At 41.2% G+C, this 24,526-nt stretch overlaps 1 protein-coding gene across 1 annotated transcript; it reads left to right on the plus strand.

The window, feature by feature from the left end:
* The first annotated feature begins 987 nt into the window (after window positions 1–987).
* On the plus strand, window positions 988–24,237 carry ikzf1 (IKAROS family zinc finger 1 (Ikaros)). Its single transcript, NM_001173899.1, is given in 8 exon segments — window positions 988–1,024; window positions 5,732–5,785; window positions 5,991–6,113; window positions 17,611–17,892; window positions 20,233–20,400; window positions 20,960–21,085; window positions 21,947–22,078; window positions 22,639–24,237. Coding segments are annotated over 7 exon segments (1,566 nt in total). The 5' UTR covers window positions 988–1,024; window positions 5,732–5,745; the 3' UTR covers window positions 23,334–24,237.
* Window positions 24,238–24,526: the final 289 nt, after the last annotated feature.

Below are 24,526 nucleotides of genomic sequence, written 5' to 3' on the forward strand. Positions count from 1 at the left end.
AATGGAGGGACATGCTGATACTCCTAAACAAGGAAGCAGCTGATACAAAATCAGTATATATACAGTATCAATGAGACAGTAGCAATGAGTCAATTGGTTGCTTGTCTTTATGAGTCTCTTTAAAGTGTTATTAGGTGTTTCATACATTTGACTTTTCTTGACATTTTTTTTTCAATCGCAGAGCTGCTTGGAATAAATTATTTCAAATGAGACTTATAGACCAGAGCATTATCCTCAGTTAGCATCACCTGATCTAGACACTTATCTATTTTTCTCGTTTTTCAGCAAACCACTGCCACCTCAAAGGTCTCTGTCCTACTGGAAAGATGGGATAACAATGTAAAACCTTGGGTGATTAAGCGCATAGGCCTACTGGCCTACATTTCTGTAACGTCACTGAATTATTCATGATTCAATAATGAAATGTGTTCGAATGGTATAAAAGTATAGGGGAGCATATGAGATAATATTCATTTTTGTCGTTACAAAAGCATATGGGAAGACGCAACTTTCCACAATGGTTGTGGTGTACCTGCCACAGTATTTGTTTAAACAATCTGAAACCGACAGAGTTATCGTTTTAATTGCGCTGTGACTCTTATAGGATGCCAGAACAGGTGACAGAGGGGGAGCTGCCCATGTGCAAGTGAGGAGTCCCCATCCTTCTCTACGAAATAAATAAATAAACAATGAATCGTCCAGTCTCCTGTGCGCCTCATCCCATCTCATGCATGGCTGCCAGTAATGGTCTACTGGGTGTCAGCTTTGATTGGCACGATACAAAGCAAGTGCCAAGGGCTGCTGCCTCCACTCCCCAAGCAGACTCGACCTCTGGATAAAAGCAAGCAAAATGCCTCAGTCGAGCACAGAAACATTGAAATGTTAGGCTGGAAAGAGGAAGTACAGTGGAGAGGGGAGGGACCGAGGGCAGAGTTCCATGGGGCTGCCGCGGCGCTTCGAACTTCTGCACATGGAGCGGGGGAGAGTTGGAAGAACTTCATATTGCAAACTCAAGGAATAGCAGGTAGAGTAACTTTCACGATGCTTGTTAACTTCGAACTAATTTAAAGCGTTGACTCGTATTTCTAAATAGTAAGAAAGGGCCTTACTCTTAAAAAAGGAACTATGTAGCGGATTGGAAAACATTGTCCTGAAGTCTGGTGCAGGTGCGCGAGCGTCTGAAATCCTGTGATGCGAGTATTTGCATAGTGGCGCATGTAACGGATTTGACCAAAAAGTCAAGGGAAATTGTAATATTTAATGAATGTTATATCATTTTTGATCAGCATTGTAGTTAATATCAAACGCACTTAGGAAAATAATGGAATAATGGAAAATGTTCCTCTTTTCCCATACTCCTTTTTGGAGATTGCAGGAATTGCTCACAATTATCTTGACCATATAGGACCATTAGGTTATATTTCTTGCCATTGACGATTAAGCCTAAAATAATTATGGTTAATATAAAAACAAAAATACGTTTTTGTGGTTTGCAAGTTTTACTCCTTTCACTTTTCGTACCAGTTCAACACCTGTTGCAACTGTGCGCATCCAGAATGAATATCTAATTATAACTCTTTTTGCTTCATGTCATTCAAGCTGGAGTTCTTATTTCAGAAGTCCACTTCATATTATTACAAATCAAACGAAGCAGGCCTGAGTTAAAAGAAACGCATAAAAATTATATTAACACTCCTTAATGAAACCGCTGAAACTAATTATCTATAACTAACTACGTTGCCTACAGGATAAAAAAAACGTTATGTGTTTCTCTGCTTTCTCAAAGTTACATGAAAAAGAGACACACACACACACACACACACTTCGAAATCTTGTTTCAAGGTGCCCAAGACGTTCGCAATCATTGGTTGGTCTGAGCTGAACATAACATGTGTGTTGATAGTATTGGTGGGCAGGACTCAAGTAACTGTTAACATGTTGTGAAACTGACATTCAACAAAAACACCAATGGAAGATTCTTTTTGAGACAAAAATTGGGGAAACAAGTCGACAAAACTTCTCACACTTCTGTGCACTGGGACATTTAATTCTACAAACTTTAACTCGTAGGTTATAATATTCCTATAACGTAGAACTATATAAATAAACAATGCAAAATCCAACTCAAGTCTAATTCATTTGGTTAAAAAATAACAAGGTATATCATTGCTGCATTGTCAAGTTTGTACTCACAAAGCATCAAAAGCAATGTGGATATTGTTTTAACTTGATTTAATTTGTTGTTAACAATATTTCCATTTTGTTAATTAACATAGCCTCCCGCTGGGGAAAAACTGACTGAAGCTTTCATTTGGATTGAGCTTGTCAGTCTGTCATGGAAAGAGCAGGTGTTCTTAAAGGTACTCGTTTTTTTAGGGCAGCTAAACACTTGCATTTCAATTTGATGGTAGTAACCTACACACTTTTTAAAAGTTGATTTTAAAAAACGAATCCAAAATGAAAAACACAACAACTAGTCAAATGTACTTGCCCTCATATGAAATCAATTTAGTATATTGAAATGACTATTAGTAAATCAAACAATGACTTGCACCCCACCCCATAGCACAATTATGACATTTTATGTATCTGCTTCTTCGGATTGAGGAGGGTTGAAATGCTGCAAATACATGCTTGTGGACACATCCACTTCCTTATTACTAGCAGACTGAGGAAGGGGAAAGCGAAAGAAAGGCAGTTATTAAAATGATCGTCACTGAATACTAGTGTAATGAAGTGTGTCAGATGCAATTGAAGACCCTATAAGGAAACTCCTTTCGCCCCTATAATGTAGCCATTCTAACCCTTACAATAGGTGCCCAAACATCTGCTCAGTAAGATTATCATCTTTCAATTCATGGCGACACATTTCCTTAATTGCCAATGAGAAATCGCTCTATAATTTTAAAAGATGACTGTTTAGCTGTTCATTATATTACGTGGTGTAGTGTAGTAGGGCATGGTTCCCCAAATTGTGGGTTTGGAACCACAGGTGGGTCGCTGGTAAGGCATGAGCGAGTTATGGCACAAATATTGTTTTATTTAACACCGCAATGGATGAGGTGGGACTCAGTACACGAAATGTCATATCCATTTTTTAAATCTTAGTATCAAAATATATCCATCAAACTGATAACGTTGTATTTTAGGAAAGAATTGCCACAAAAGCCACTGTTCTTAATTTCTTGTCCATATGATTGTTTTTTGTATGCCATATGTCAAAAGGAATTTTCTGGAGAAACAAATGAGTATTTTCAAGTACAGTCTTGAATCACACTTCTCACAGAAGCAGCATATACTAATAATAGTTTTGGAACAAAAACATTTCAGTAAGAATACTTGATATGATAAATTTCTTGTTTTAATTTTCACCAACAACAAAAACGTCTGAAAAACTTGAAGTTCTATATCACCACCTAGATTGAATTGATTTTCATATACCACTGTTTTATTCATTCGTATTAGCCCACATGTTATTTGCATATGTTTTTTGTTGATATTCCAACATTTAAGGATGAATATGAGTTGCTAGATTATAGTTTACATTATAAAACCCTGTCTGTCCGTTTTTACTTCCTCCCATTATCCAAAGTGTGCTGGTGTAGTCCACTTTGGCTGTTTAACGGTTTGGCTGTTTCAGTCTCCACCCTGCTCCCTTTCATGTGTTCGCACCCTGCTCTGCACAGCCCCCCCCCCCCACCCCCACCACACACCCCACACACACAATCCCTTGAGTTAGGACTGAGGGTGTTGTGAACCCACAGCCCTCTTCCTGTCTCTCCTCCCCTTAGTAAGCGCACTCAAACCCACTGCCATGACTCTTCCTGCCCTTTATGAGGCACTTTCAGAAAGCAGCTGTTGCCATTAGTGCCTTGTTTTGTCATACTGGACTTTAGAAGGTGGTGTCACTCTGGAATACTGTCTGAATGAAACCATCCACAAAATATACAATATATTGAGAATCATCAACAAGAAAAAAAAAACATTACAGCAAGAAATTCAACTAATAGTCTGTTTTCACAAACGCCTGTGGTTTAAAATGAAAAGTTACCGTGAACCTTAGACAGGGAATAAAAGTATGATATGGAAAATGCTCCCCGCCACCAAAAAATGACTTGAATCTAGCATCGGGTAGTTATACTAAAAGTAAGAACAGTGTCACTGCGAGTGAATATACAACTTCCTGAATGTTCTCATGCACCTTGCTCTCCACATGCCTACACAACTCTGTGGTTTAACATGGGAATGCATTTCTCACTTCTGTCAAAGTCCCCCACCAACACCATCAGTATTTCCCTTTGCACCATCTGCCCAGAAAAAAAGGGCACATGAGAATACCACCCCCTCTCGACCTCCAAACTCCAGATGCTAAAGAATGATGACGCAGGCCTGGTCTCCTAGTCTTATATCGACACACACCAGCACGCAACACCCACTGCGCTTTCTGCACCACATCTTCTGCACTAATGACCTCTGCCCTTCCTACCCCCTCGGCAACCCCCCACCACCTCCCCCACGTGGGACCTGGGTGTCTGTGGGTTGTGGAACCTCAGCCTCGACTCGCCTGTCCGCTGAACATTGTGCGTTGCGACAGCGGCGGGGGCTGCTTGGTGGCTTCCCACTATTTGTTCCAAATGTGTGGAGCCATCTGTCAGTAAAACAGGAAGGCCTAGGTTCCCCTTCTCCCTCAGGCTTGCTTCGCTATTTTAGGGAGCTTCACTTCTCCCTGTGTGGCTGGCTGGGCCGGGCAAGCGGCTCCACCAAGGGCCTTCTTGAAGTGGCGGTGCCGAGGCTGAGGCTGTTGTGCCCATCTGCTGCAGGCTTGAGGGGGATGCATTATTAATGGGGCCACGCGCACTGGTGACTCCTCAGATATGCAGCAGGCTCTGGCCAGGGGATGTGCTCTTCTTCACTAAACTGCCTCCTCTTGTGCGAGAGAAACTTACTTCGGGGCCCCTCGGCCGTCCCCTATCGATCTCTCTGTCCCTGGTTCTCTCTCTTCACTTTTGCTCTCTGGCACACTCCCTGTCTGTCTTGGTTCCCTCCCCTCTCTATCTCTGTATCTTCCCCCTCTCTATATTTCTCTGTCTCGCTCTCTCTTTCCAGGTCCCGCTCTGCATCTCTCTCGGACTGTCTGTCTCCCTCTTCCCCTCTCTCTCTCTTTCTTATCTTTCTCCCTCTCCTCTCTCTTTGTTTCTGATTGTGGCTCCTCTCGCACATGTCTGTGCTCGGGTAGTGGCGTGCTCAGCGATGCATGCTCAGTAAATTAGAGCGAACACGAGCGCCGATAAGCTTGGCACGGGCAAACAGCCGCATCCTCAGTGACCTAGGGCCAGTTAATTTTCTGCTTAATTTTGCGGCAGTCAGTTTGCATTTGTGGATCATTACGTGGCAGGAAATTAACAATAAATAACAAATGTGGTCTGAAAGCCCCTTCCCAGCACCCCCATCACCATAGTCCATCATGCGGGGCCAAGCCACTCTCCCAGCCCGCCCTCTCTGTCAGACTTGTAATGAAAATGTCTGTAATTCTTTGTAATGTAATGTGGGGGACAGTGGTGTGTCTTTCGGTGTGACAAGAGTGATCTTGCCGGGGTGACGGAGTTGTACAGAGAGAGGTCATCCCTTTAGTCAGCTGTGTCTTTTTTATAATGTTGTGTTTTTTCAGCCCCGCGGTGCCGTTGATTACATTTAAACACATCTACATCTCTGTGTCTCTCTATCACATTAGAGTACCTGCACCGAATGGAGACAGAGGAGGCACAGGAGATGTCTCAGATGCCAGGTAAGAGCTTCTGTTTTCAGAACTGGTGCTGTAGGACCATGTCTGGTAGAACAGAGAAGCACAGCATGAGTTGCACAGAGCCCAAGCTGAGTGACACAGTCATACCACATGTAATGGGTTATAGATAATTATGGTTCTATCTTATGAGCAATAATGAACCATGTTCTGGTGACTAATGGGTGTTTGCTGGTGTTTCTCCATGTAGGCAGGGACAGCCCCCCTCCCAATGACGTGTCTGAGGAGAACGACGAGGCCATGCCCATCCCAGAGGACTTGTCTGCTAGCTCCAATCTGCAACACAACAACAGGGGTGACAAAGAAGGCATGGGTGAGTGACAGATCACGAGTTTCACCGTGCTTCTCCAATGCAGCACTCCTACATCAGTAGGCCTATAAACCAGTTAAGTTGCTACACCTAGACCAGTATATCCATCAAACCTTTACCCGTGTACCCCAAAACCTAGCCGTTTCCAGAGCACCTTCAGAAATATGTATACCCACAGAAGGACAAAATTAGTAGCACTGTTGTTGCTAATAATAATGAAAATAATGATGATTATTAAAATGATGTCGAAATAATTGACGAATATATGAATAATTAACAATACATGTGTTTGTTACACCCGCGTACACTTAAAATAAATTCCAGCACTTTTTGTACATAGTCCTCCCATTTTAGGGCACCAAAGGTATTGGGACAAATTCACTTATATGTGTATTAAAATAGTCAAAGTTTAGTATTTGGTCCCATATTCCTAGCACGCAATGACTACATCAAGCTTTGACTGTACAAATTTGTTGGATGCATTTGCTGTTTTGTTTTGGTTGTGTTTCAGATAATTTTGTTCCCAATAGAAATTAATGTATTGTGTCATTTCTGAATTACTTTTATTGTAAATAAGTATAGATATGTTTCTAAACACTTCTACATTAATGTGGATGCTGCCATGATTATGGATAATCCTGAATGACTCGTGAATAATGAAAAGTAAGAAAATTACAGAGGCGTAAATATTACACCCCCCCCCCAAAAAAAATGCAAACCTCTCACCATTACAATATCAGGGGAGGTTAGCATTTTGGGGGGAGGGGTATGATATTTATGCCTCAGTAACTTTCTCACTCTTTCCATGACAGACTGACCAGGTGAATCCAGGGAAAACCTATGATCCCTTATGTCACTTGTTGAATCCACTTTAAATCAGTGTAGATGAAGGGGAGGAGACAGGTTAAAGAAAGATTTTTAAGCCACGAGACAGTTGAGACATGGATTGTGTATGTGTGCTATTCAGTGGGGGAATGGGCAAGACAAAAGATTGAAGTGCCTTTGAATGGGGTATGGCAGTAGATGCCAGGCGCACCGGTTTGAGTGTGTCAAGAACCACAACACTGCTGTTTTTTTTGCGCTCAACAGTATCACTTGTGTATTATGAATGGTCCACTACACAAAGGACATCCAGCAAACATGACACAACTGTGGGAAGCATTGGCGTCAACATGGGCCAGCATTCCAGTGGAATTGTCTTGACACCTTGTAGAGTTCATGCCCCAACAAATTGAAGCTGCTCTGAGGGCAAAAGGGGGTGCAGCTCAATATTAGGAATGAGTTCCTAATGTTTTGTACACTCAGCATAAGTGAATATTCCCAATACTTTAGGTCTCTTTCAAATGGGGACTATGTACAACATGTGCTGTCATTTCTAAACAGTCCACCTAATATGGATTAAAATACCCCCGAAATAAAGCTTACAGACTCTACAAAAAAATCAGCACTTTAACCTCGTAGTCGTTGTATAATTTCAAATCCAAAGTGCTGGATTACAGAGCCAAAACAACAACAACATTGTCACTGTCCTAACACTTTTGGAGCTCACTGCACATATCATAAAAACAAATGTCTTAGTAACATAACTATTTTGTTAGTAACGTAACATTTCGTAACGGCATCCCAACAAGCGGTTACCACATGTAACAACAATCCCTTAGATCCACTCATTACTTGCCATCTGGCACTTAACCAAACATAGTTCTTTTGAACATGCAATCTAAAAGTTATTGATGCATTTAGGTCATTGGCAGGAAAGGTTGCACATTTCTCTGATCCGTCTCATGATGGGCAAAACCTTAAGGAATGGCTAATGTGCCCTTGATATGAGGATGTTACTAAATTAAGCCAGGGAATATCACGGACATAATATTAGCACTAGTTGATGTACACGTTTATTTAAACTCAGGACATGACTGGAATATCAGGGGACACCAGGCAGCATTTACCACATGGAGTTTTGGAATTTGAATTGTTGCTTCATGAGAACATTTGTGAAAAGCACCGCTAGTGCTGCACTACCTGCATGCAAGGTGAACCATATCATATTTTATGCCTAAAAGCACAGTAGCTCATGCAAGCAATAGCTATGGTATCTTTGTGGGAATGTGTCGGTGATCCATTGTGATAACTACAATACACAGTAAGTGTTACTATAGATTGTGGTGTAAAATTCAGATGTCCTTCCTTCTGTATTAGTTCCAGATAGCTGTGTGGTGTAGTGTACCATTGCACTTTGAGGCGACGCATGTCAAATAACATGTCAGAGCAGAGGAAACTGAAATAGGATGTGCAAGAGTTTCCTAAGAAGAACTCGCCGTCAGTCAGTTTCAACACTCCAGGAGATAAAGTCTTCAGGAGCAGAGTCAAGTTCAGAGATCAGCACTGCACATCCCAGCGCATCGCACCACCGCACTGCTAACGCACCTGCAAACACACACACGCTTTCACTTCAACTGTCAAGCTTTTAACTCAGCAGCACACATAAGGAACTCCAACCCTTGCCAGCATGCCATAGTTTACGACAAGGATACCCATTGTCGTGCACCAGGAATTTATTGTAACTACCCTACCTATCACGAAGTACACATGTATCTTTATCAAGATTCACTTAGTCGATGTGAACACGTCTGTCAGCATTTGTTGCGGAGCAATCATCATAAAACATGATGAGGCTTTCACGTCCAGCAGCTGCAATTCCAAGGTTTATTCATGATCCACCAACTGAATACATTTCTGAAAGCATTACATGGACTGGCCCCTAATACTTCCTGATATTTTGGTCATAAATGCTCCTTTTTTGGGGGGCTCTGTGCAAGTGTGCAGTTGAGCTAGAGATAGAAGAGTAGGCCATGGGAAACACAGGCATATGCTGCTGTGGTTCACCCTAGCCAGCCATGGCTTTCTCCATATGACTGTCTTTGTGGCTGAGCCTATGATTAGTCATTTCACTTGCCAGATTTTACATATTAGGAAAAACAGCTCAAATGACTCAAATCTTCACTGATGCACAATGGGGACTATGACTTAGAGATCACAGTCAGACAGTTTAGAATTTTTACACGCGTTTCCTAAGTGAATTGAATGATATTTGTTGATCAATTTGGGAATGTCGTTACAGACATTAATCCATAGTGCTTTCAACATGTTTTTGTAAATTCACTGAGAGGTCATGAGAGGTCATCAGTGATAAAATGTACTGTATTGTGTTCTTTGTTGAGTTTTGTTTTTTAAGGACGGCTTGAATGATTCTTCATCTCTATCTCTGGTCTTACAGTATTTTGAAGAGGTCCTGAATCAGGAGAGAGGTCGGCCTAAACATAGACAATAGTGTGTGTGGTTGTTGTATGTGTTGTTCTTTGAGTGTGAGTGAGTGTAAGTGTTTGTGTATGTGTTGCTCTGCACTCCCTGAAGATCTAATCACCAGCGTGAGAGGAAGTGACTGTTATATCTATGCAGTGCATCGCTGGCTCGCTGATAAACCCCAAATGCATCAGGGAGTTATTATTATCTGTCAGGATCATGTGGTACAAAGGCTATGGGCCTGAAGTGCAGATCGCACACAGGATCGTGCAACTGAGACAGGGAGGCTGAAAGTATAACGGAAGCTCAAGACCTCAAAGCCAGGTTGCTTTTTGTAGTTTTCCATTTACTTTCCAAAGCTAGCATAGGTTCGTCCTACAAAGCTTCTCTAGGTTCATCCTACATTGCCTCACCATACAATTCAACAAGCACAACAAGTATTCCCCTTGTGTGGGGAGTACAAGACGTATCATCTCACAAGTATGCTTTACAAGTTGCCTTACTGAATTCAAGTGTTAAAATATATATTTGGTCATTACAGTCACACAGACAGTAAAATGACATGTCACAGTAGGTCTTTCTGATGACACAGTTTCTCTTTCGCTATGAATCGTTAGAGTTATTAAGTCTTCACTACAACCGTGTTTATTTCATCCCCGAGTGCTAAGCTTTTGAGTTCTCGAAAATTCAAGGCTAGTAGAAAAGTACACTTTGTTTTTGGTGCTCCTAATCAACACTGACACACTGAAAGGAGTCATGTTCAGTATGGCATTTACGTGGTTTTACACGCATGTGGTTGGTTCCACAGTCAAGCAAGCACACACTGGCCTATTTTCATCAGGCAGTGAGAAAAGAAGCCCCGTTACAGGAACCTCCAGCAGTCTATTTTTACTTCCACACTAGATATCTAAGCCAACACCAATGGCTTGTTATCAGTTACCTGTGTTTCCTATTATTTTTTTATACTGAACAAAAATGGATTTTACTGAGTTACAGTTCATAAAAGGAAATTAGTCAATTGATATAAATTCATTAGGCCCTAATCTATAGATTTCATATGACTGGGCAGGGGTGCAGCCATGGGTGGGCATTGGGCCACCCGCTGGGGAGCCAGGTCCAGCCAATCAGAATTAGTTTTTCTTCACAAAAGGGCTTTATTACAGACACATAGTCCTCAGCACCCCCCCTCCACCCCCACTCAGACGATCTCGTAGGTGAAGATGGATGTGGAGGTCCTGGGCTGGCGTGGTTACACATGGTCTGTGGTTGTGAGGCCGGTTGGACGTACTGCCAAATTCTGTAAAACGACATTGGAGGCAGTTTGAATGTTAATTTCTTCCGTTAATTCTCTGGCAACAGCTCTGTTGGACATTCTTGCAGTCAGCATGCCAATTGCATGATCCCTCAAAACTTGAGAAATCTGTGGCATTGTGTTGTGTGACAAAACGTTTTTATTGTACCAAACACAAGGTGCACCTTTGTAATGATCATGCGGTTTAATCAGCTTATTGATATGCCACACCTGTCAGGTGGATGGACTATCTTGGCAAAGGACAAATAGGGATGTAAACAAATTTGTGCACAACAATTGAGAGAAATACGCTTTTTGTGCATATGGAAAATGTCTGGGATTTTTTATTTCAGCTCATGAAACATGGGACCAACACTTTGAATTTATATTTTTGTTCAGTATAGCTTGTGAATTTAGAAATATAGCATCTCTTTTGTACCAATGTATCAAATCAATGAAGTTGGAGCTTTTACTAAGTAAACTCAGCAAAAAAACGAAACGTCCCTTTTCAGGATCCTGTCTTTTAAAGATAATTTGTAAAAATCCAAATAACTTCACAGATCTTCATTGTAAAGGGTTTAAACACTGTTTCCCATGCATGTTCAATGAACCATAAACAATTAATGGACATGCACCTGTGGAATGGTTGTTAAGCTTACAGACGGTAGGCAATTAAGGTCACAGTTATGAAAACTTAGGACACTAAAGAGGCCTTTCTACTGACTCTGAAAAACACCAAAAGAAAGATGCCCAGGGATCCTTCTCATCTGCGTGAACGTGCCTTAGGCATGCTGCAAGGAGGCGTGAGGACAGCAGATGTGGCTAGGGCAATAAATTGCAATGTCTGTACTGTGAGACGCCTAAGACAGCGCTACAGGGAGACAGGACGGACAGCTGATCGTCCTCGCAGTGGAAGACTACATGTAACAACACCTACACTGGATCGGTACATCCGAACATCACACCTGTGGGACAGGTACAGGTTGGCAACAACAACTGCCCGAGTTACACCCGGACGCACACCCAGACGCACAATCCCTCCATCAGTGCTCAGACTGTCCGCAATAGGCTCAGAGAGGCTGGACTGAGGGCTTGTAGGCCTGTTCTAAGGCAGGTCCTCACCATACATCACTGGCAACAACGTCGCCTATGGGCACAAACCCACCGTCGCTGGACCAGATGGGACAGGCAAAAAGTGCTCTTCACTGACGAGTTGCAGTTTTGTCTCACCAGGGGTGATAGTCGGATTCGAGCTTATTGTCGAAGGAATGAGCGTTACACCGAGGCCTGTACTCTGGTGCGGGATTGATTTGGAGGTGGAGGATCCGTCATGGACTGGGGCAGGGTGTCACAACAACATTGGACTGAGCTTGTTGTCATTGCAGGCAATCTCAACGTTGTGCGTTACAGGGAAGACATCCTCCTCCCTCATGTGGTACCCTTCCTGCAGGCTCATCCTGACATGACCCTCCAGCATGACAATGCCACCAGCCATACTGCTCCTTCTGTGCATGATTTCCTGCAAGACAGGAATGTCAGTGTTCTGCCATGGCCAGCGAAGAGCACGGATCTCAATCCCATTGAGCAAGTCTGGGACCTGTTGGATCGGAGGATGAGGGCTAGGGCCATTCCCCCCAGAAATGTCCGGGAACTTGCAGGTACCTTGGTGGAAGAGTAGGGTAACATCTCACAGTAAGAACTGGCAAATCTGGTGCAGTCCATGAGGAGATGCACTGCAGTACTTAACGCAGCTGGTGGCCACACCAGATACTGACTGTTACTTTTGATTTTGACCACCCCTTTGTTCAGGGACACATTAATCCATTTCTGTTAGTCACATGTCTGTGGAACCTGTTCAGTTTATGTCTCAGTTGTTGAGTCTTGATATGTTCATGCAAATATTTACACATGTTAAGTTTGCTGAAAATAAACGCAGTTGACAGTAAGAGGACATTACTTTTTTTGCTGATTTTATATGATAGCCTACAGTGTTGAAAAGTATGTTTAGTTCTTTAACTTCCAAGTAAAGTGAATAAGCCCAGGGTTTTGCCTTGGAAAGTCTCTGGAAAGATACCTGAGCTTCAGTGCTCTACACCAACCCTCATGTTGTCGCTCTGGCCTCTCTCTTACTCACTATCACATAGCTGAGGTAGACAGCACTGAACCTAGCAAGGCAGAGGGAACTATTACTGCTGTGCTGCAGCTTCTCAGAGATGTACAGTATGGGGAAATTGCGACAAAATTGGGGATAGGAAGAAGGGGGGCTCCCGAGTGACGCAGCGGCCTAAGGCACTACATTTCAGTGCTAGAGGCGTCACTACAGACATCCTGGTTCAAATCCAGGCTGTTTCACAACCGGCAGTGATTGGGAGTCGCATAGGATGGCGTACAATTGGCCCAACGTCGTCTGGGTTTGGACGGTGTAGGCCATCATTGTACTGACATGCCTGGTAAAAAAATAAAAGGGTTTTTACTTTATATCATGTTGTCACACAGTCACACATCCTGATTTACTTGTTTTGGGAAGCAAGTGTCAAATCACACAGAGAAGGACAAACAATGAGAGCAATAAAACAACTACAATTAATCTCTAAATCTGCCTCTCAATGTCAACGCCAGACATTTAAGTCAAATTAACAATAATTATAAACCTGGTAGTTAGGGTTCTCGATGCTGATTGCCTGAAACAGCATTTCAGCTGTGTGTATATCAGACAATATGACACGGGATGATGCAAAAATACTTGTTTAGTGTTCTATTTACATTGGTAACCAGTTAATAATAGCAATAAGGCACGTCAGAGTTTGTGGGAAATGGTCAATATACTACGTCTAAGGGCTGTATCCAGGACACACATACTCATTCAAGGGTTTTTCTTTATTTTACTATTTTCTACATTGTAAAATAATAGTGAAGACATCAAAACTATGAAATAACACATATGAAATCATGTAGTAGCCAAAAAAGTGTTAAACAAACCCAAATATATTTTATATTTGAGATTCTTTAAAATAGCCATGCTTTGCCTTGATGACAGCTTTGCACACTCTTGGCATTATCTTTACCAGCTTCATGAGGAATGCTTTTCCAACAGTCTTGAAGTACTTCCCACATATGCTGAGCACTTGTTGGCTGCTTTTCCTACACTCTGCAGTCCAACTCATCCCAAACCATCTCAATTGGGTTGAGGTTGGGTGATCATCTGATGCAGCACCATCACTCTCCTTCTTGGTCAAATAGCCCTTACACAGCCTGGAGGTGTTGTTTGGGTCATTGTCCTGTTGAAAAACAAATGATAGTCTCACTAAGCGCAAACCAGATGGGATGGCGTATCGCCGCATAATGCTGTGGTAGCCATGCTGGTTAAGTGTGCCTTGAATTCTAAATAAATCACAGACAGTTTCACCATCAAAGCACCCCCACACCTCTTCCTCCATTCTTCACGGTGGGAACCACACATGCGGAGATCATCCGTTCACCTACTCTGCGTCTCAGAAAGACACGGCGTTTGGAACCAAAAATCTCAAATTCTCAAATCATTCAAATCAGACCAAAGGACAGATTTCCACCGGTCGAATGTCCATTGCTCGTGTTTCCTGACCCAAGCAAGTCTCTTCTTATTATTGGTGTCCTTAAGTAGTGGTTTCTTTGCAGAAATTCAACCATGAAGGACTGATCCATGCAGTCTCCTCTGAACAGTTGATGTTGAGATGTGTCTGTTACTTGACCTCTGTGAAGCGTTTATTTAGGCTGCAATCTGAGGTGCAGTAAACTCTAATGAACTTATCCTCTGCAGCAGAGGTAACTCTGGGTCTTCCTTTCTTGTGGCGGTCGTCATGACAGCCAGTTTCATCATAGCGCTTGATGATTTTTGCGACTGCACATGAAGAATCTTTCAAAGTTCTTTGAAATGTTCCGGATTGACTGACCTTCATGTCTTAAAGTAATGATGGACTATCATTTCTCTTTGTTCATTTGAGCTGTTCTTGCCATAACATGGACTTGGTCTTTTACCAAATAGGGCTATCTTCTGTATAACACCCCTACTTTGTCACAACACAACTGATTGGCTCAAATGCATTAAGAAGGAAAGAAATTCCACAAATTAACTTTTAACAAATGCATTCCAGGGGACTACCTCATGAAGCTGGTTGAGAGAATGCCAAGAGTGTGCAAGGCTTTCATCAAAGCAAAGGGTGGCTACTTTGAAGAATCTCAAATATATATTTGATTTGTTTAACACTTTTCTGGTTACTGCATGATTCAATGTGTGTTACCTCATAGATTTGATGTCTTCACTATTATTCTACAATGTAGAAAATAGTAAAAATTAAGAAAAACCCTTGAATGAGTAGGTGTGTCCAAACTTTTGACTGGTACTGCAACTCTCTCTCTCTCACACACACACACACACACACACACACACACACACACACACACACACACACACACACACACACACACACACACACACACACACTTTAACAAAGCAAATTTTTTGTGTGTGTGTGATTACTGATCAATAAATGTATACATTCATAATTAGTAGGTTTTGTTATCGGTTTTAAAAATATTTCTTATTTTTGTACTTATGTATTGTATATTGTTTTCATGTAAGCCCTTGGGCTTCCAACCACACCTGCACACCATTAAATGTTTTATTTCATTTTTTCTGTATTGTTGTCTATCACTTATTTTCTTTGATGCAAATAAATAAGTGAAATCCCAGACGAGCCCCCAAATACGGTACAAGTTTAATGCATTACATTAACCGAACAACAAAACCATAGAAGGTACTAACATATTTTTCTCTCATTACTGTAATCATGTAGAAGTTGGAAAATGGTTGTATTCATGTTGTGGCCAACCACCCAGTCATCTTCACGTCTATTGTTCTGCCTGACCTGTAGGCCTAACATGTTTGGAGACATGCAGGCCTTAATTCAGCGTCTGTGGTTATTGAAAATATGCTCTTCACACTTATCATTGCCTCTCTGCCTGGGGTGCTCTCTCTCTTTCTGTTCTATTTCGTGCCTTTCTGCTTTCATCTAGCTAGCTTCCTTTGTGTTCTATAGGCGTGTGGTTTGTGTTCTCTTCACCTCGCCTGCTCAGTGGAAAGACATGTAGGCTATGTGTCCAATTGCAAAGTGACAACAGGGCAACAGACAAAATGTTGTAAGGCGAGGGAGGAGCATTATGCTGCCCTGGACTTACAGTATTTCAGCAGTTAACATAATATAACCAATTCTAACATGAATTGTTCTTTGGTCAATCCACTATCACCAATGTGATGTTTAATTTGATTATTTGAATAGTTGACATAGTACTGTATACCAAATGCTGATTTTATCCAGTATCACCAAGATGGTGGTGTTAGGTTGATAATGAAGTTGTATTTGAGAGCAACAGAAAGTCACTGTGTTCACACCAGTTGCCTTTCCGCTTTCACTGGATGAATCATGCATTATGGAAGCTTGTTCCCTCCAAGTGTCAGTGAAAACAACCGTCCTGCAAAAAGACTCAAGTTTCAGTTACACCGTTTTACAATTCCTTGTCCGTGCTTCCCTTTCTGTCACTTCTCCATAATTCTTGGTATTTTGGTTAGGCAGACCTTGTTTCTGAAGCTTCCCCTTTTTCCGCTATAGATTCCTATAATTCATTATTTCCACTTCTTCCTCTTTGGGTGTACAAACAAGGTAGCCACATGAGGAAATCAGCCACCATGAAATGCAAATGAGGTTGAGGGGTTTGCAAGGTTTCAAGTGTTTATTCCCTCCAATATTTAATCAGGCGCTTGTCGTCACATTTCCTTTTACACTCGCTCCTTTAAAACTTGTGCTTATTGAGATGATAAATGTTGATTAAAATGATTTTCATGCCATAGTCTGGTTACAAAGCCATTGAAAATAATGACAATAGTTACGCAAACCCGGGGCCAGGATGAAGTGACTATGGGGGCAGTTGAAATTGATATGAGTTCCAACGTCTAGTTTTGATTTACATTTGGTTGAGTTGTCAAGTGAATTCAACATGAAATCTACAAAACATTTCACCATGTCATTGGATTTAGCTTAAAAGTTGGGTGAAAAAAAGACAACATTTCCTTACTTTGATGACTTTAAAAAAAATCCAATCAGTTTTCCACGTTGATTCAACATCTTCACATTTAATTTTTGTTGTTGAAATGATGTGGAAACAACATTGATTCAATCAGTTTTAGCCTAACAGGCTATGTGTTCAGATATTGTGTTTTTAAGTTATCGTTTTATGTGTGTATATGTGCATGCGTGTTTGTGTGTGCGTTTATCATAGTTTGTTGGTCTGGTTGACACCGCTGCCATCCTTAGTTTCACACGGCTTCCTGTGTCTCTGTTTCCTGTTTATCTTGCTGTCATTTTCACAGAAGAGTGATGATGAGAGATGCAGTATATAGTTTCCCCATCTTCATTAGCAAAAGTTTAAAACAAATATATATTATTCATCTGTTATGTTTGATCTGGAACACTGATCACAAGAACCTACTGCATGACTTCAGCTAATTTGTTTCAAAGTTTGGTCCTAGTGTACTCAGCCAATAAAGTTGAATTGAGGATTGCTGCACATAAAGTGCTGATTTAAATGCTCTCACGCCGCAATTAACTATGCCTATCAGTAAGTTAATTGGAGGTGAGGCATGCTCTCACAGGTGTTCATAGAACTCATAGAATAAAACAACCAGCCAAGTAGAGGGAGACATAGACATGCCCTTAAACTAAAAAGTCACATATTGTCCCATAGAAAGTCTAAGATTTACATCTAGTCAAGTAGTAATATAGTAATGTACTCATATTTCTACACAGTTAAGGGCTATAGTCCCCCAGAAACATGTTCCTATTCTAAACAGTGGCCCACTGCCCTCTTTTCCAGCCTGTAACATTAAAGTTGAGGCTCGCAGTGACGAGGAGAATGGGCTCGCCATTGACATGATGATGAATGGCGAGGAGGAGGAGGAGTGTGCGGAAGACTTGCGCGTGCTCGATGCCTCGGGGGCCAAAGTGAACGGCTCCCATGCAGGCGGCCCTGACAGCAAGGGCCCCTACTCCTCGGCTGGGGATATCCGCCTGCCCAACGGGAAGCTCAAGTGTGATATCTGTGGGATAGTTTGCATTGGCCCCAATGTGCTGATGGTGCACAAGCGAAGCCACACTGGTAAGCCATCCGCGATACTCATCGCCCTTACTTTGCACCCACGCTCACTGGTAGCCTTACAGAGAGATTATGTGTATGTGGGGTGGAGAAGATGAGATGGATTCTGTCAGTGTCTTTATCATTACTTGAGACACTGAGAGCAGTAGACAGAGTGCTGTTAGGGTTAGTCTGTGTTCTTATGTCTTATTCCAAAGTTGCCTACAGAGCATGAGTTATAAGCTTCAACACACGTAATTGGAGTTTCACACTATTTTAGAGTCCGCCATTTACTTGGAAATCTAAAATGGTAATTACATGCTTATCACCTAATAAATATGATTTTGAATATTTGACCACTAAGTAGGCTACCATGCTACAGTGCTAGGCATCCACCGATTGTGTTTAATTCAATGAGATAAGCACCAGGAGCTGCTAACTGTCACCATGTCATTTCTCCGTAATTGAGGTGCAATGAAGCAGTTGAATACTTGTTTTGTAAAAGTTATTACTTGAACAATTGGAGCTATTTTATGATGGCAGAGCTTAACATGAGTCGATAATGTGTTATTAAACATTGTATTGAGTTTTGTATGTGGATAATATATAGCTTTCATTGGTTTGGATTCGTTTCAGAGGCATATTTTCCCATAGTTACTGTGCTATAGTCATTATATGGGTCTATAATGCTGTAAAGGTATGTTTTAGACTGAAATATTGAAATATAGTCAAGTATGTCATCTGTAGTATCTACACTATATTCTGTATGGGTGACTGAGGAAGCCACTATACAATTATAATTCTCTGAGTGTTCTTTTAAATTATCACGTGAGAGAAGTGGCTCGTGATCTATTTGTTGTGTGATAAGATTGAAAAAGTATGATGAATATAATCCCTAAACATGCCCTTATATCACAGTTGAAAAACAGGATATCTGCAGCAATTAAATGGAATCTCCACAAAAATGGCAATTATCCGAGTACTACAAGTTTTTCAAAATTCAGAATTGATATTCTATTGTAATGAACCCAAACCAGTGGCGGGGAACATTTTTCAAAAAGGCACTTAACTGTCAAGCTTTAGAAACTAATGAAACCCAAAATGGAAGAAAGGAACACTAGACTAATGTAAATGCAAAATAACATATAATAAAATATATAATGAAGTGCCTCCTATTTAAATAGAAAATATTCTGTGGTGTCTCTGCTCCTGAAATGCATTTTTAATGAGTTTCCTTTTTTCTATCCTTTTTGATGCTTCACTGGTAACTCTTATTTTATGGGGCCTTTTTGAAGAAAAAAAGAAGCCATATTAAAACCTTCTCACAGAATGCCACAACACTCAGAGAGGCTAGATATTGGTTTATTCCAGAATCACTGATCAGGAAGACTGGCTCTCAACACAAAGTGTTTCCTTCACTTTATTCAAATGAGCTTGAATTTGCATTGTGATGGGCTGCTCTTATTTTAGAGACGAAGAAGAGAAAAAAAGAAAAATAGATTTTCTGATCAAATTGACCCAGGCACTGGTGCATTACGGAACTGGCAGCCTGAGTCTGAAAGGCTCTTGTTCGATCAGAGCGCCATTCGGCTCCGAGGTTCAGGGCCAGGGAGTGCATGGAGAAATGGAGTGTCACTCCGCTCTTAAACCCTCCTAGGCTGGTTGATTGGGCTGTGCTCAGAGTTCCTCCATCATTCACTGTGTTCTAGTGCTTGGGAGTCTTGTAGTACAGTGACCCCACATTCACAGTGGTGCTATTGGTGGAGATGCTTTAGTTCTAGCATCCAGATAGCAAAATTCAGACAATGGCTTTATACCTGGCCCATTATTCTCTGAAGAGAGGCTGTTCTCTTTGAGCCCCGACATTGGTGTGGCTCAAAGCAAAATGACAAACTCAGAATGGTTGATAAAAGGATACAAATGACAAAATCGGTCCATCTCATACTGTAAGATGACAAAAGAGGAAGCATGTTCATACATTCCCCACACACTGTCAACACTTTGCATTAACCCTCGATTATATAAAACATAGAATTCCATTCATATAGGCCTACTCTTACAAATAAAATACTAATCTACTGTAATGTACATTATTGTCATTTTGTGTCTGAGCTCATAAAACAAGATTTTGCTGAAAATATTCCTATTTCCTACATGATAACATTGACATAACTGCAGTGTAGGTGTCTTTGTGAGTTATGTATTTGTGAGATTACAAAAGTGGGCTTGTTAGTGAAAAATATGCAAGCACTAATTTGCAATGAGCCAATTACATTTAAAGTGTTGATACATAGTGTAGATGAGTGGCAGCTGCTCCTGTGCGATGGCCCTAACAACCTGCTGTGTGGTGTTTGTTGTCCTCAGGAGAGCGTCCATTCCAGTGCACCCAGTGTGGCGCTTCTTTCACGCAGAAAGGCAACCTGCTACGTCACATCAAGCTCCACTCAGGAGAGAAGCCCTTCAAGTGTCACCTGTGCAACTACGCCTGTCGCAGGAGAGACGCCCTCAGCGGTCACCTGCGTACCCACTCTGGTGAGTTAGGACGATATGATTAGTGGTCAGTGTGTTGTGGACATTAGGGCACACAACATTTTAAAAGGTTTTCAAACAGATTTTTTGGGGGGGGGGACCATGTAGTCCCTCCCTGTTTCAGTCCAATTTTTCCCGTTTAGGGCCTAATTAACTTTCCAGGTGGTGGTACTTACCCAGTGGAATTGTGAGGGAACACCTGCCCTGTACTCTGTGGTCTTAGTGTGGAGTGGGAACCATCCAACTGGGCACACACTGGTTGAATCAACATCGTTTCCACATCATTTCAATGAAATGACGTTGAATCAATGAGGAATGGATGTTGAATTGACGTCTTTGCCCAGTGGGATATGTGTCATCTGCAAAGAAATGATTATAAAACCATTACATTTATCATGTCAATGAAACATGGGACTGGGTCTTTTGGAGAATGACAAATAATGCCATTATTATAACTGAAAATACAACATATACCATGTACACCACTCACAATATGGACAGTACAATGGACATCTCACATGCTTGAAAATTGCTCTCAATTAAATGCTGTCACTTCTTGCAGTTGGAAAACCCCACAAGTGTGCCTACTGTGGGCGGAGCTACAAGCAGCGTAGCTCTCTGGAGGAACACAAGGAGAGATGTCACAACTACCTCCAGTGCATGGGGCTGCAGAACAGCATCTATACAGGTTAGTTGGTGTCAGTCTCTCACCTCCACCCACACTGTTGACCTACTTTAAACTTGGCTACTCGACTCTCTCTGGTAGCAACATTAATACACCAACAATGTTGAAATTGCAACAATACTTCAACAGGTCAGACTCGATTTTAATGACATTTATCTAGAGAATAAATGTTTCTCTTCAGATGCAAGGCTTCCATAATATATTGGAGTGCTCATATCCAGTTATTCTAATGGGGAAAACACTTTATTCAGTAAGGAAATGTGGTCAAAAAAAAGTGGCAGCTTATTTTCTTGGATGGCGGACAGGTCTTCAAGTTTTACTACTTCATTCTGTGAATCCATGAACCAAAAATAAGAGCGTGACATTTTTTTCTGTAATATTTTCAGTTCATGTTTTGTTAAAAATGTATTGACAGTTCTGCTAAAATCTTAGAATCATTTTCTGCATGTGGAACATGGCTTAAAGTTAAACAAATATAGTAAGATAATGTAGCTTTTGCTCACATAAAAATACCTCTTTATACAAAGGAAAGATCCATTGTGAGCGGATGTACATGTAGCCTACTGAACTGACAACATTAGGAAGTGGGGCAAGAGTGCAGAGGTTAAGAAGAGGAAATTAGAAGAGGAAATTATGAGAAAGGTTGATCACTCTGCTTTTCTTAGTCAGTAAGGCCAATGTATACCAACTGCAGCACGTCTATCAATAAAGGCCTCCTCATCATTGTGCCATGTATCTACAGTCAGGGAGGGATGCTTTTGCAAATTGTAGCAAGATCCTGTTATACAGTAATTATACTTTTTATCAGTTCAGATTTTACTACTTTGATTCTGAAACCTACTTTTCTGTCTTGCTTTCCAGTAGTAAAGGAAGAAAGCAACCAGAATGAGCAGAGGGAAGACTTAAGCCAGATGGGATCTAAGAGAGCCTTGGTGCTAGACAGACTAGCTAATAATGTAGCCAAACGTAAGAGCACTATGCCACAGAAGTTTGTAGGTAAGGGATAAAGTCTTCTACCTTCGCATACCAACAAACATGTAAAGCACAGGACTTAGGTTCCAATTGTCAGAATTGTGTATTTCAGTTTGATGCATTCTGATTTGCTACCTTTGCGCTGCAGAATAAGCTATTTAAAAGAAACAGCACATATTCACCCTTGTGCCTGGAATCTGCATATCATTATAACAATGTTTGAGCTTTATTTAAGTTGAGCAAAGAGAATATTTTCATTGATTTCAACTTGATCCTTACCCTTGGTGTATTATACATTTATTTGAAGATGACTCTTTCTTAAATTAACAATAAAAATATAGTTACAAAACATATCAGAAATAACAACTAAAACTAAGTAATCCGCCATGAGAAAAATGCAAAAGAATGGAATATTCTAAATAAGGAATATCACTTTTCAATATGTCAAACGTGACCAATAAATTGACCACTAGAACCACAATTAAACAGAAGTCCTTGTAATGTTTGATATCAGGAAACTTTTTTGAAAATTTGAATTGCAGTCTAACATTGGTATTCATCTGTTTTCTCTTTCTAACCCTCAGGTGAGAAACGCCTCTCCGACATCTCCTTCGAGGGTGGCCCGGGGGAACTGATGCAGCCTCATGTCATCGACCAGGCCATCAACAGTGCCATCAACTACCTGGGTGCCGAGTCACTCCGACCGCTCATCCAGACTTCCCCAACCTCCTCTGACATGGGGGTCATGGGCTCCATGTACCCCCTCCACAAGCCCCCTGCAGAGGGCCACGGCCTGTCAGCCAAGGACAGCGCAGCCGAAAATCTTCTGTTGCTCGCAAAGTCTAAGTCAGCCTCCAGCGAGAAGGACGGCTCCCCCAGCCACAGTGGCCAGGATTCCACCGACACGGAGAGCAACAATGAAGAGAGGGCAGGTGTCGGGGCCTCGGGCCTCATCTACCTGACCAACCACATCACGTCCGGGGTACGTAATGGTGTGCTGCCCCTGGGGAAGGAGGAGCAGCAGCGGCAGTACGAGGCCATGCGGGCCAGTATGGAGATTGCCTCGGAGGGGTTCAAGGTGCTGAGTGGAGAGGGGGAGCAGGTGAGGGCATATCGCTGTGAACACTGCCGCATCCTCTTCCTAGACCATGTGATGTACACCATCCACATGGGCTGCCATGGCTTCCGAGACCCCTTTGAGTGCAACCTCTGTGGCCATCGCAGTCAGGACCGTTACGAGTTTTCGTCACACATGACCCGAGGGGAGCATCGCTACTGAGTTGCCAACTGAACACACACTTACTCATGAACACACACATGTACTAAACCACACACACACACACACACACACACACACGATTTTTATACATTGTCAAGAAATTGCATGTTGGAGAACAAGTCTAATTAATGTGTATTTCACATGTTCAGGAGGAAAAAGAAACTATTCCTCGATCTGCTTTTTTAGAAAACAAAAAGGTGTTCAAATAACTGAACAAACAACTTAAAAAATGATTGTGCCTCAGCAGGAAGTATCATATGTCACATTCTGTATAGTTAAGTCACTGATCTACCCTTTGATGTCTGTGTACATGAAATAAATGTCTGTTTTCTGATAGCCTACCTGGACAGGAATATCTGTATATTTTATTCTAAAGAATACAAACATGCAAAAAATTTGTCTTTTAAATGGCAAGGTATTGCTTGACATTTAAGTTATAACTTTACAATGTTATTCTTCACTATAATAACCTATTTGAATCCCACCGAAGGAAATTTTGCTCCTTATTTTACTTAAATGTAACAGTTTATTTTAAACTTCTTGTTTTTTTTATATGAACTTTTTATATATTATTTATGCCGTGTACACATGCATGTGTACCTTTTGGTAATTTATTACAGTTGGTGTTAGGGTTTCCTGTTTGATTCGTTTAGTTCAAACATTCCCTACCATTAATCAAATGTGATACATTCATTTGAGTTGAATAAATGACCGAACTAGAGTGTTTTTACTGAAAGATGTTTGTTTGATATAAAGTACGGATGGGATTCGGTTTTGTCCCAGCTTTTTACCTCGGTGGCAAAGAAAATGTTACCCTCAATTTGGACTAAACTTTTAAAAAGTATTTTCACTCATATATCATGCTTGCAAAATATCAATAAAGGATATTTTACATACACAAAAATAACACTGATATGTCATTCTTTCATAGTAAGCTTCACCAGGATTACATTATATACCTGTTCAAATATTTTCAAGGATATTTCAAAGAAGGTTGCACTGTATTTTCCTACTGGAGGAAATTGACAACTTTTCACACTATTCCATTTCTACCCCTGGATATTTGAATGACAATCCATTGTAGTTATTCAAAGCAATTCATAAATCATTAGGGTGCAGCATCTGGCACATTAATACATTTGACTTTTAATGTAAATGATCTAAAAATATCCCATGGAATAGATAACGGTGTT

Source organism: Salmo salar, chromosome ssa01 (genome assembly GCF_905237065.1).
Source record: "Salmo salar chromosome ssa01, Ssal_v3.1, whole genome shotgun sequence".
In the NCBI taxonomy this organism is placed as follows: Eukaryota; Metazoa; Chordata; class Actinopteri; order Salmoniformes; family Salmonidae; genus Salmo; species Salmo salar.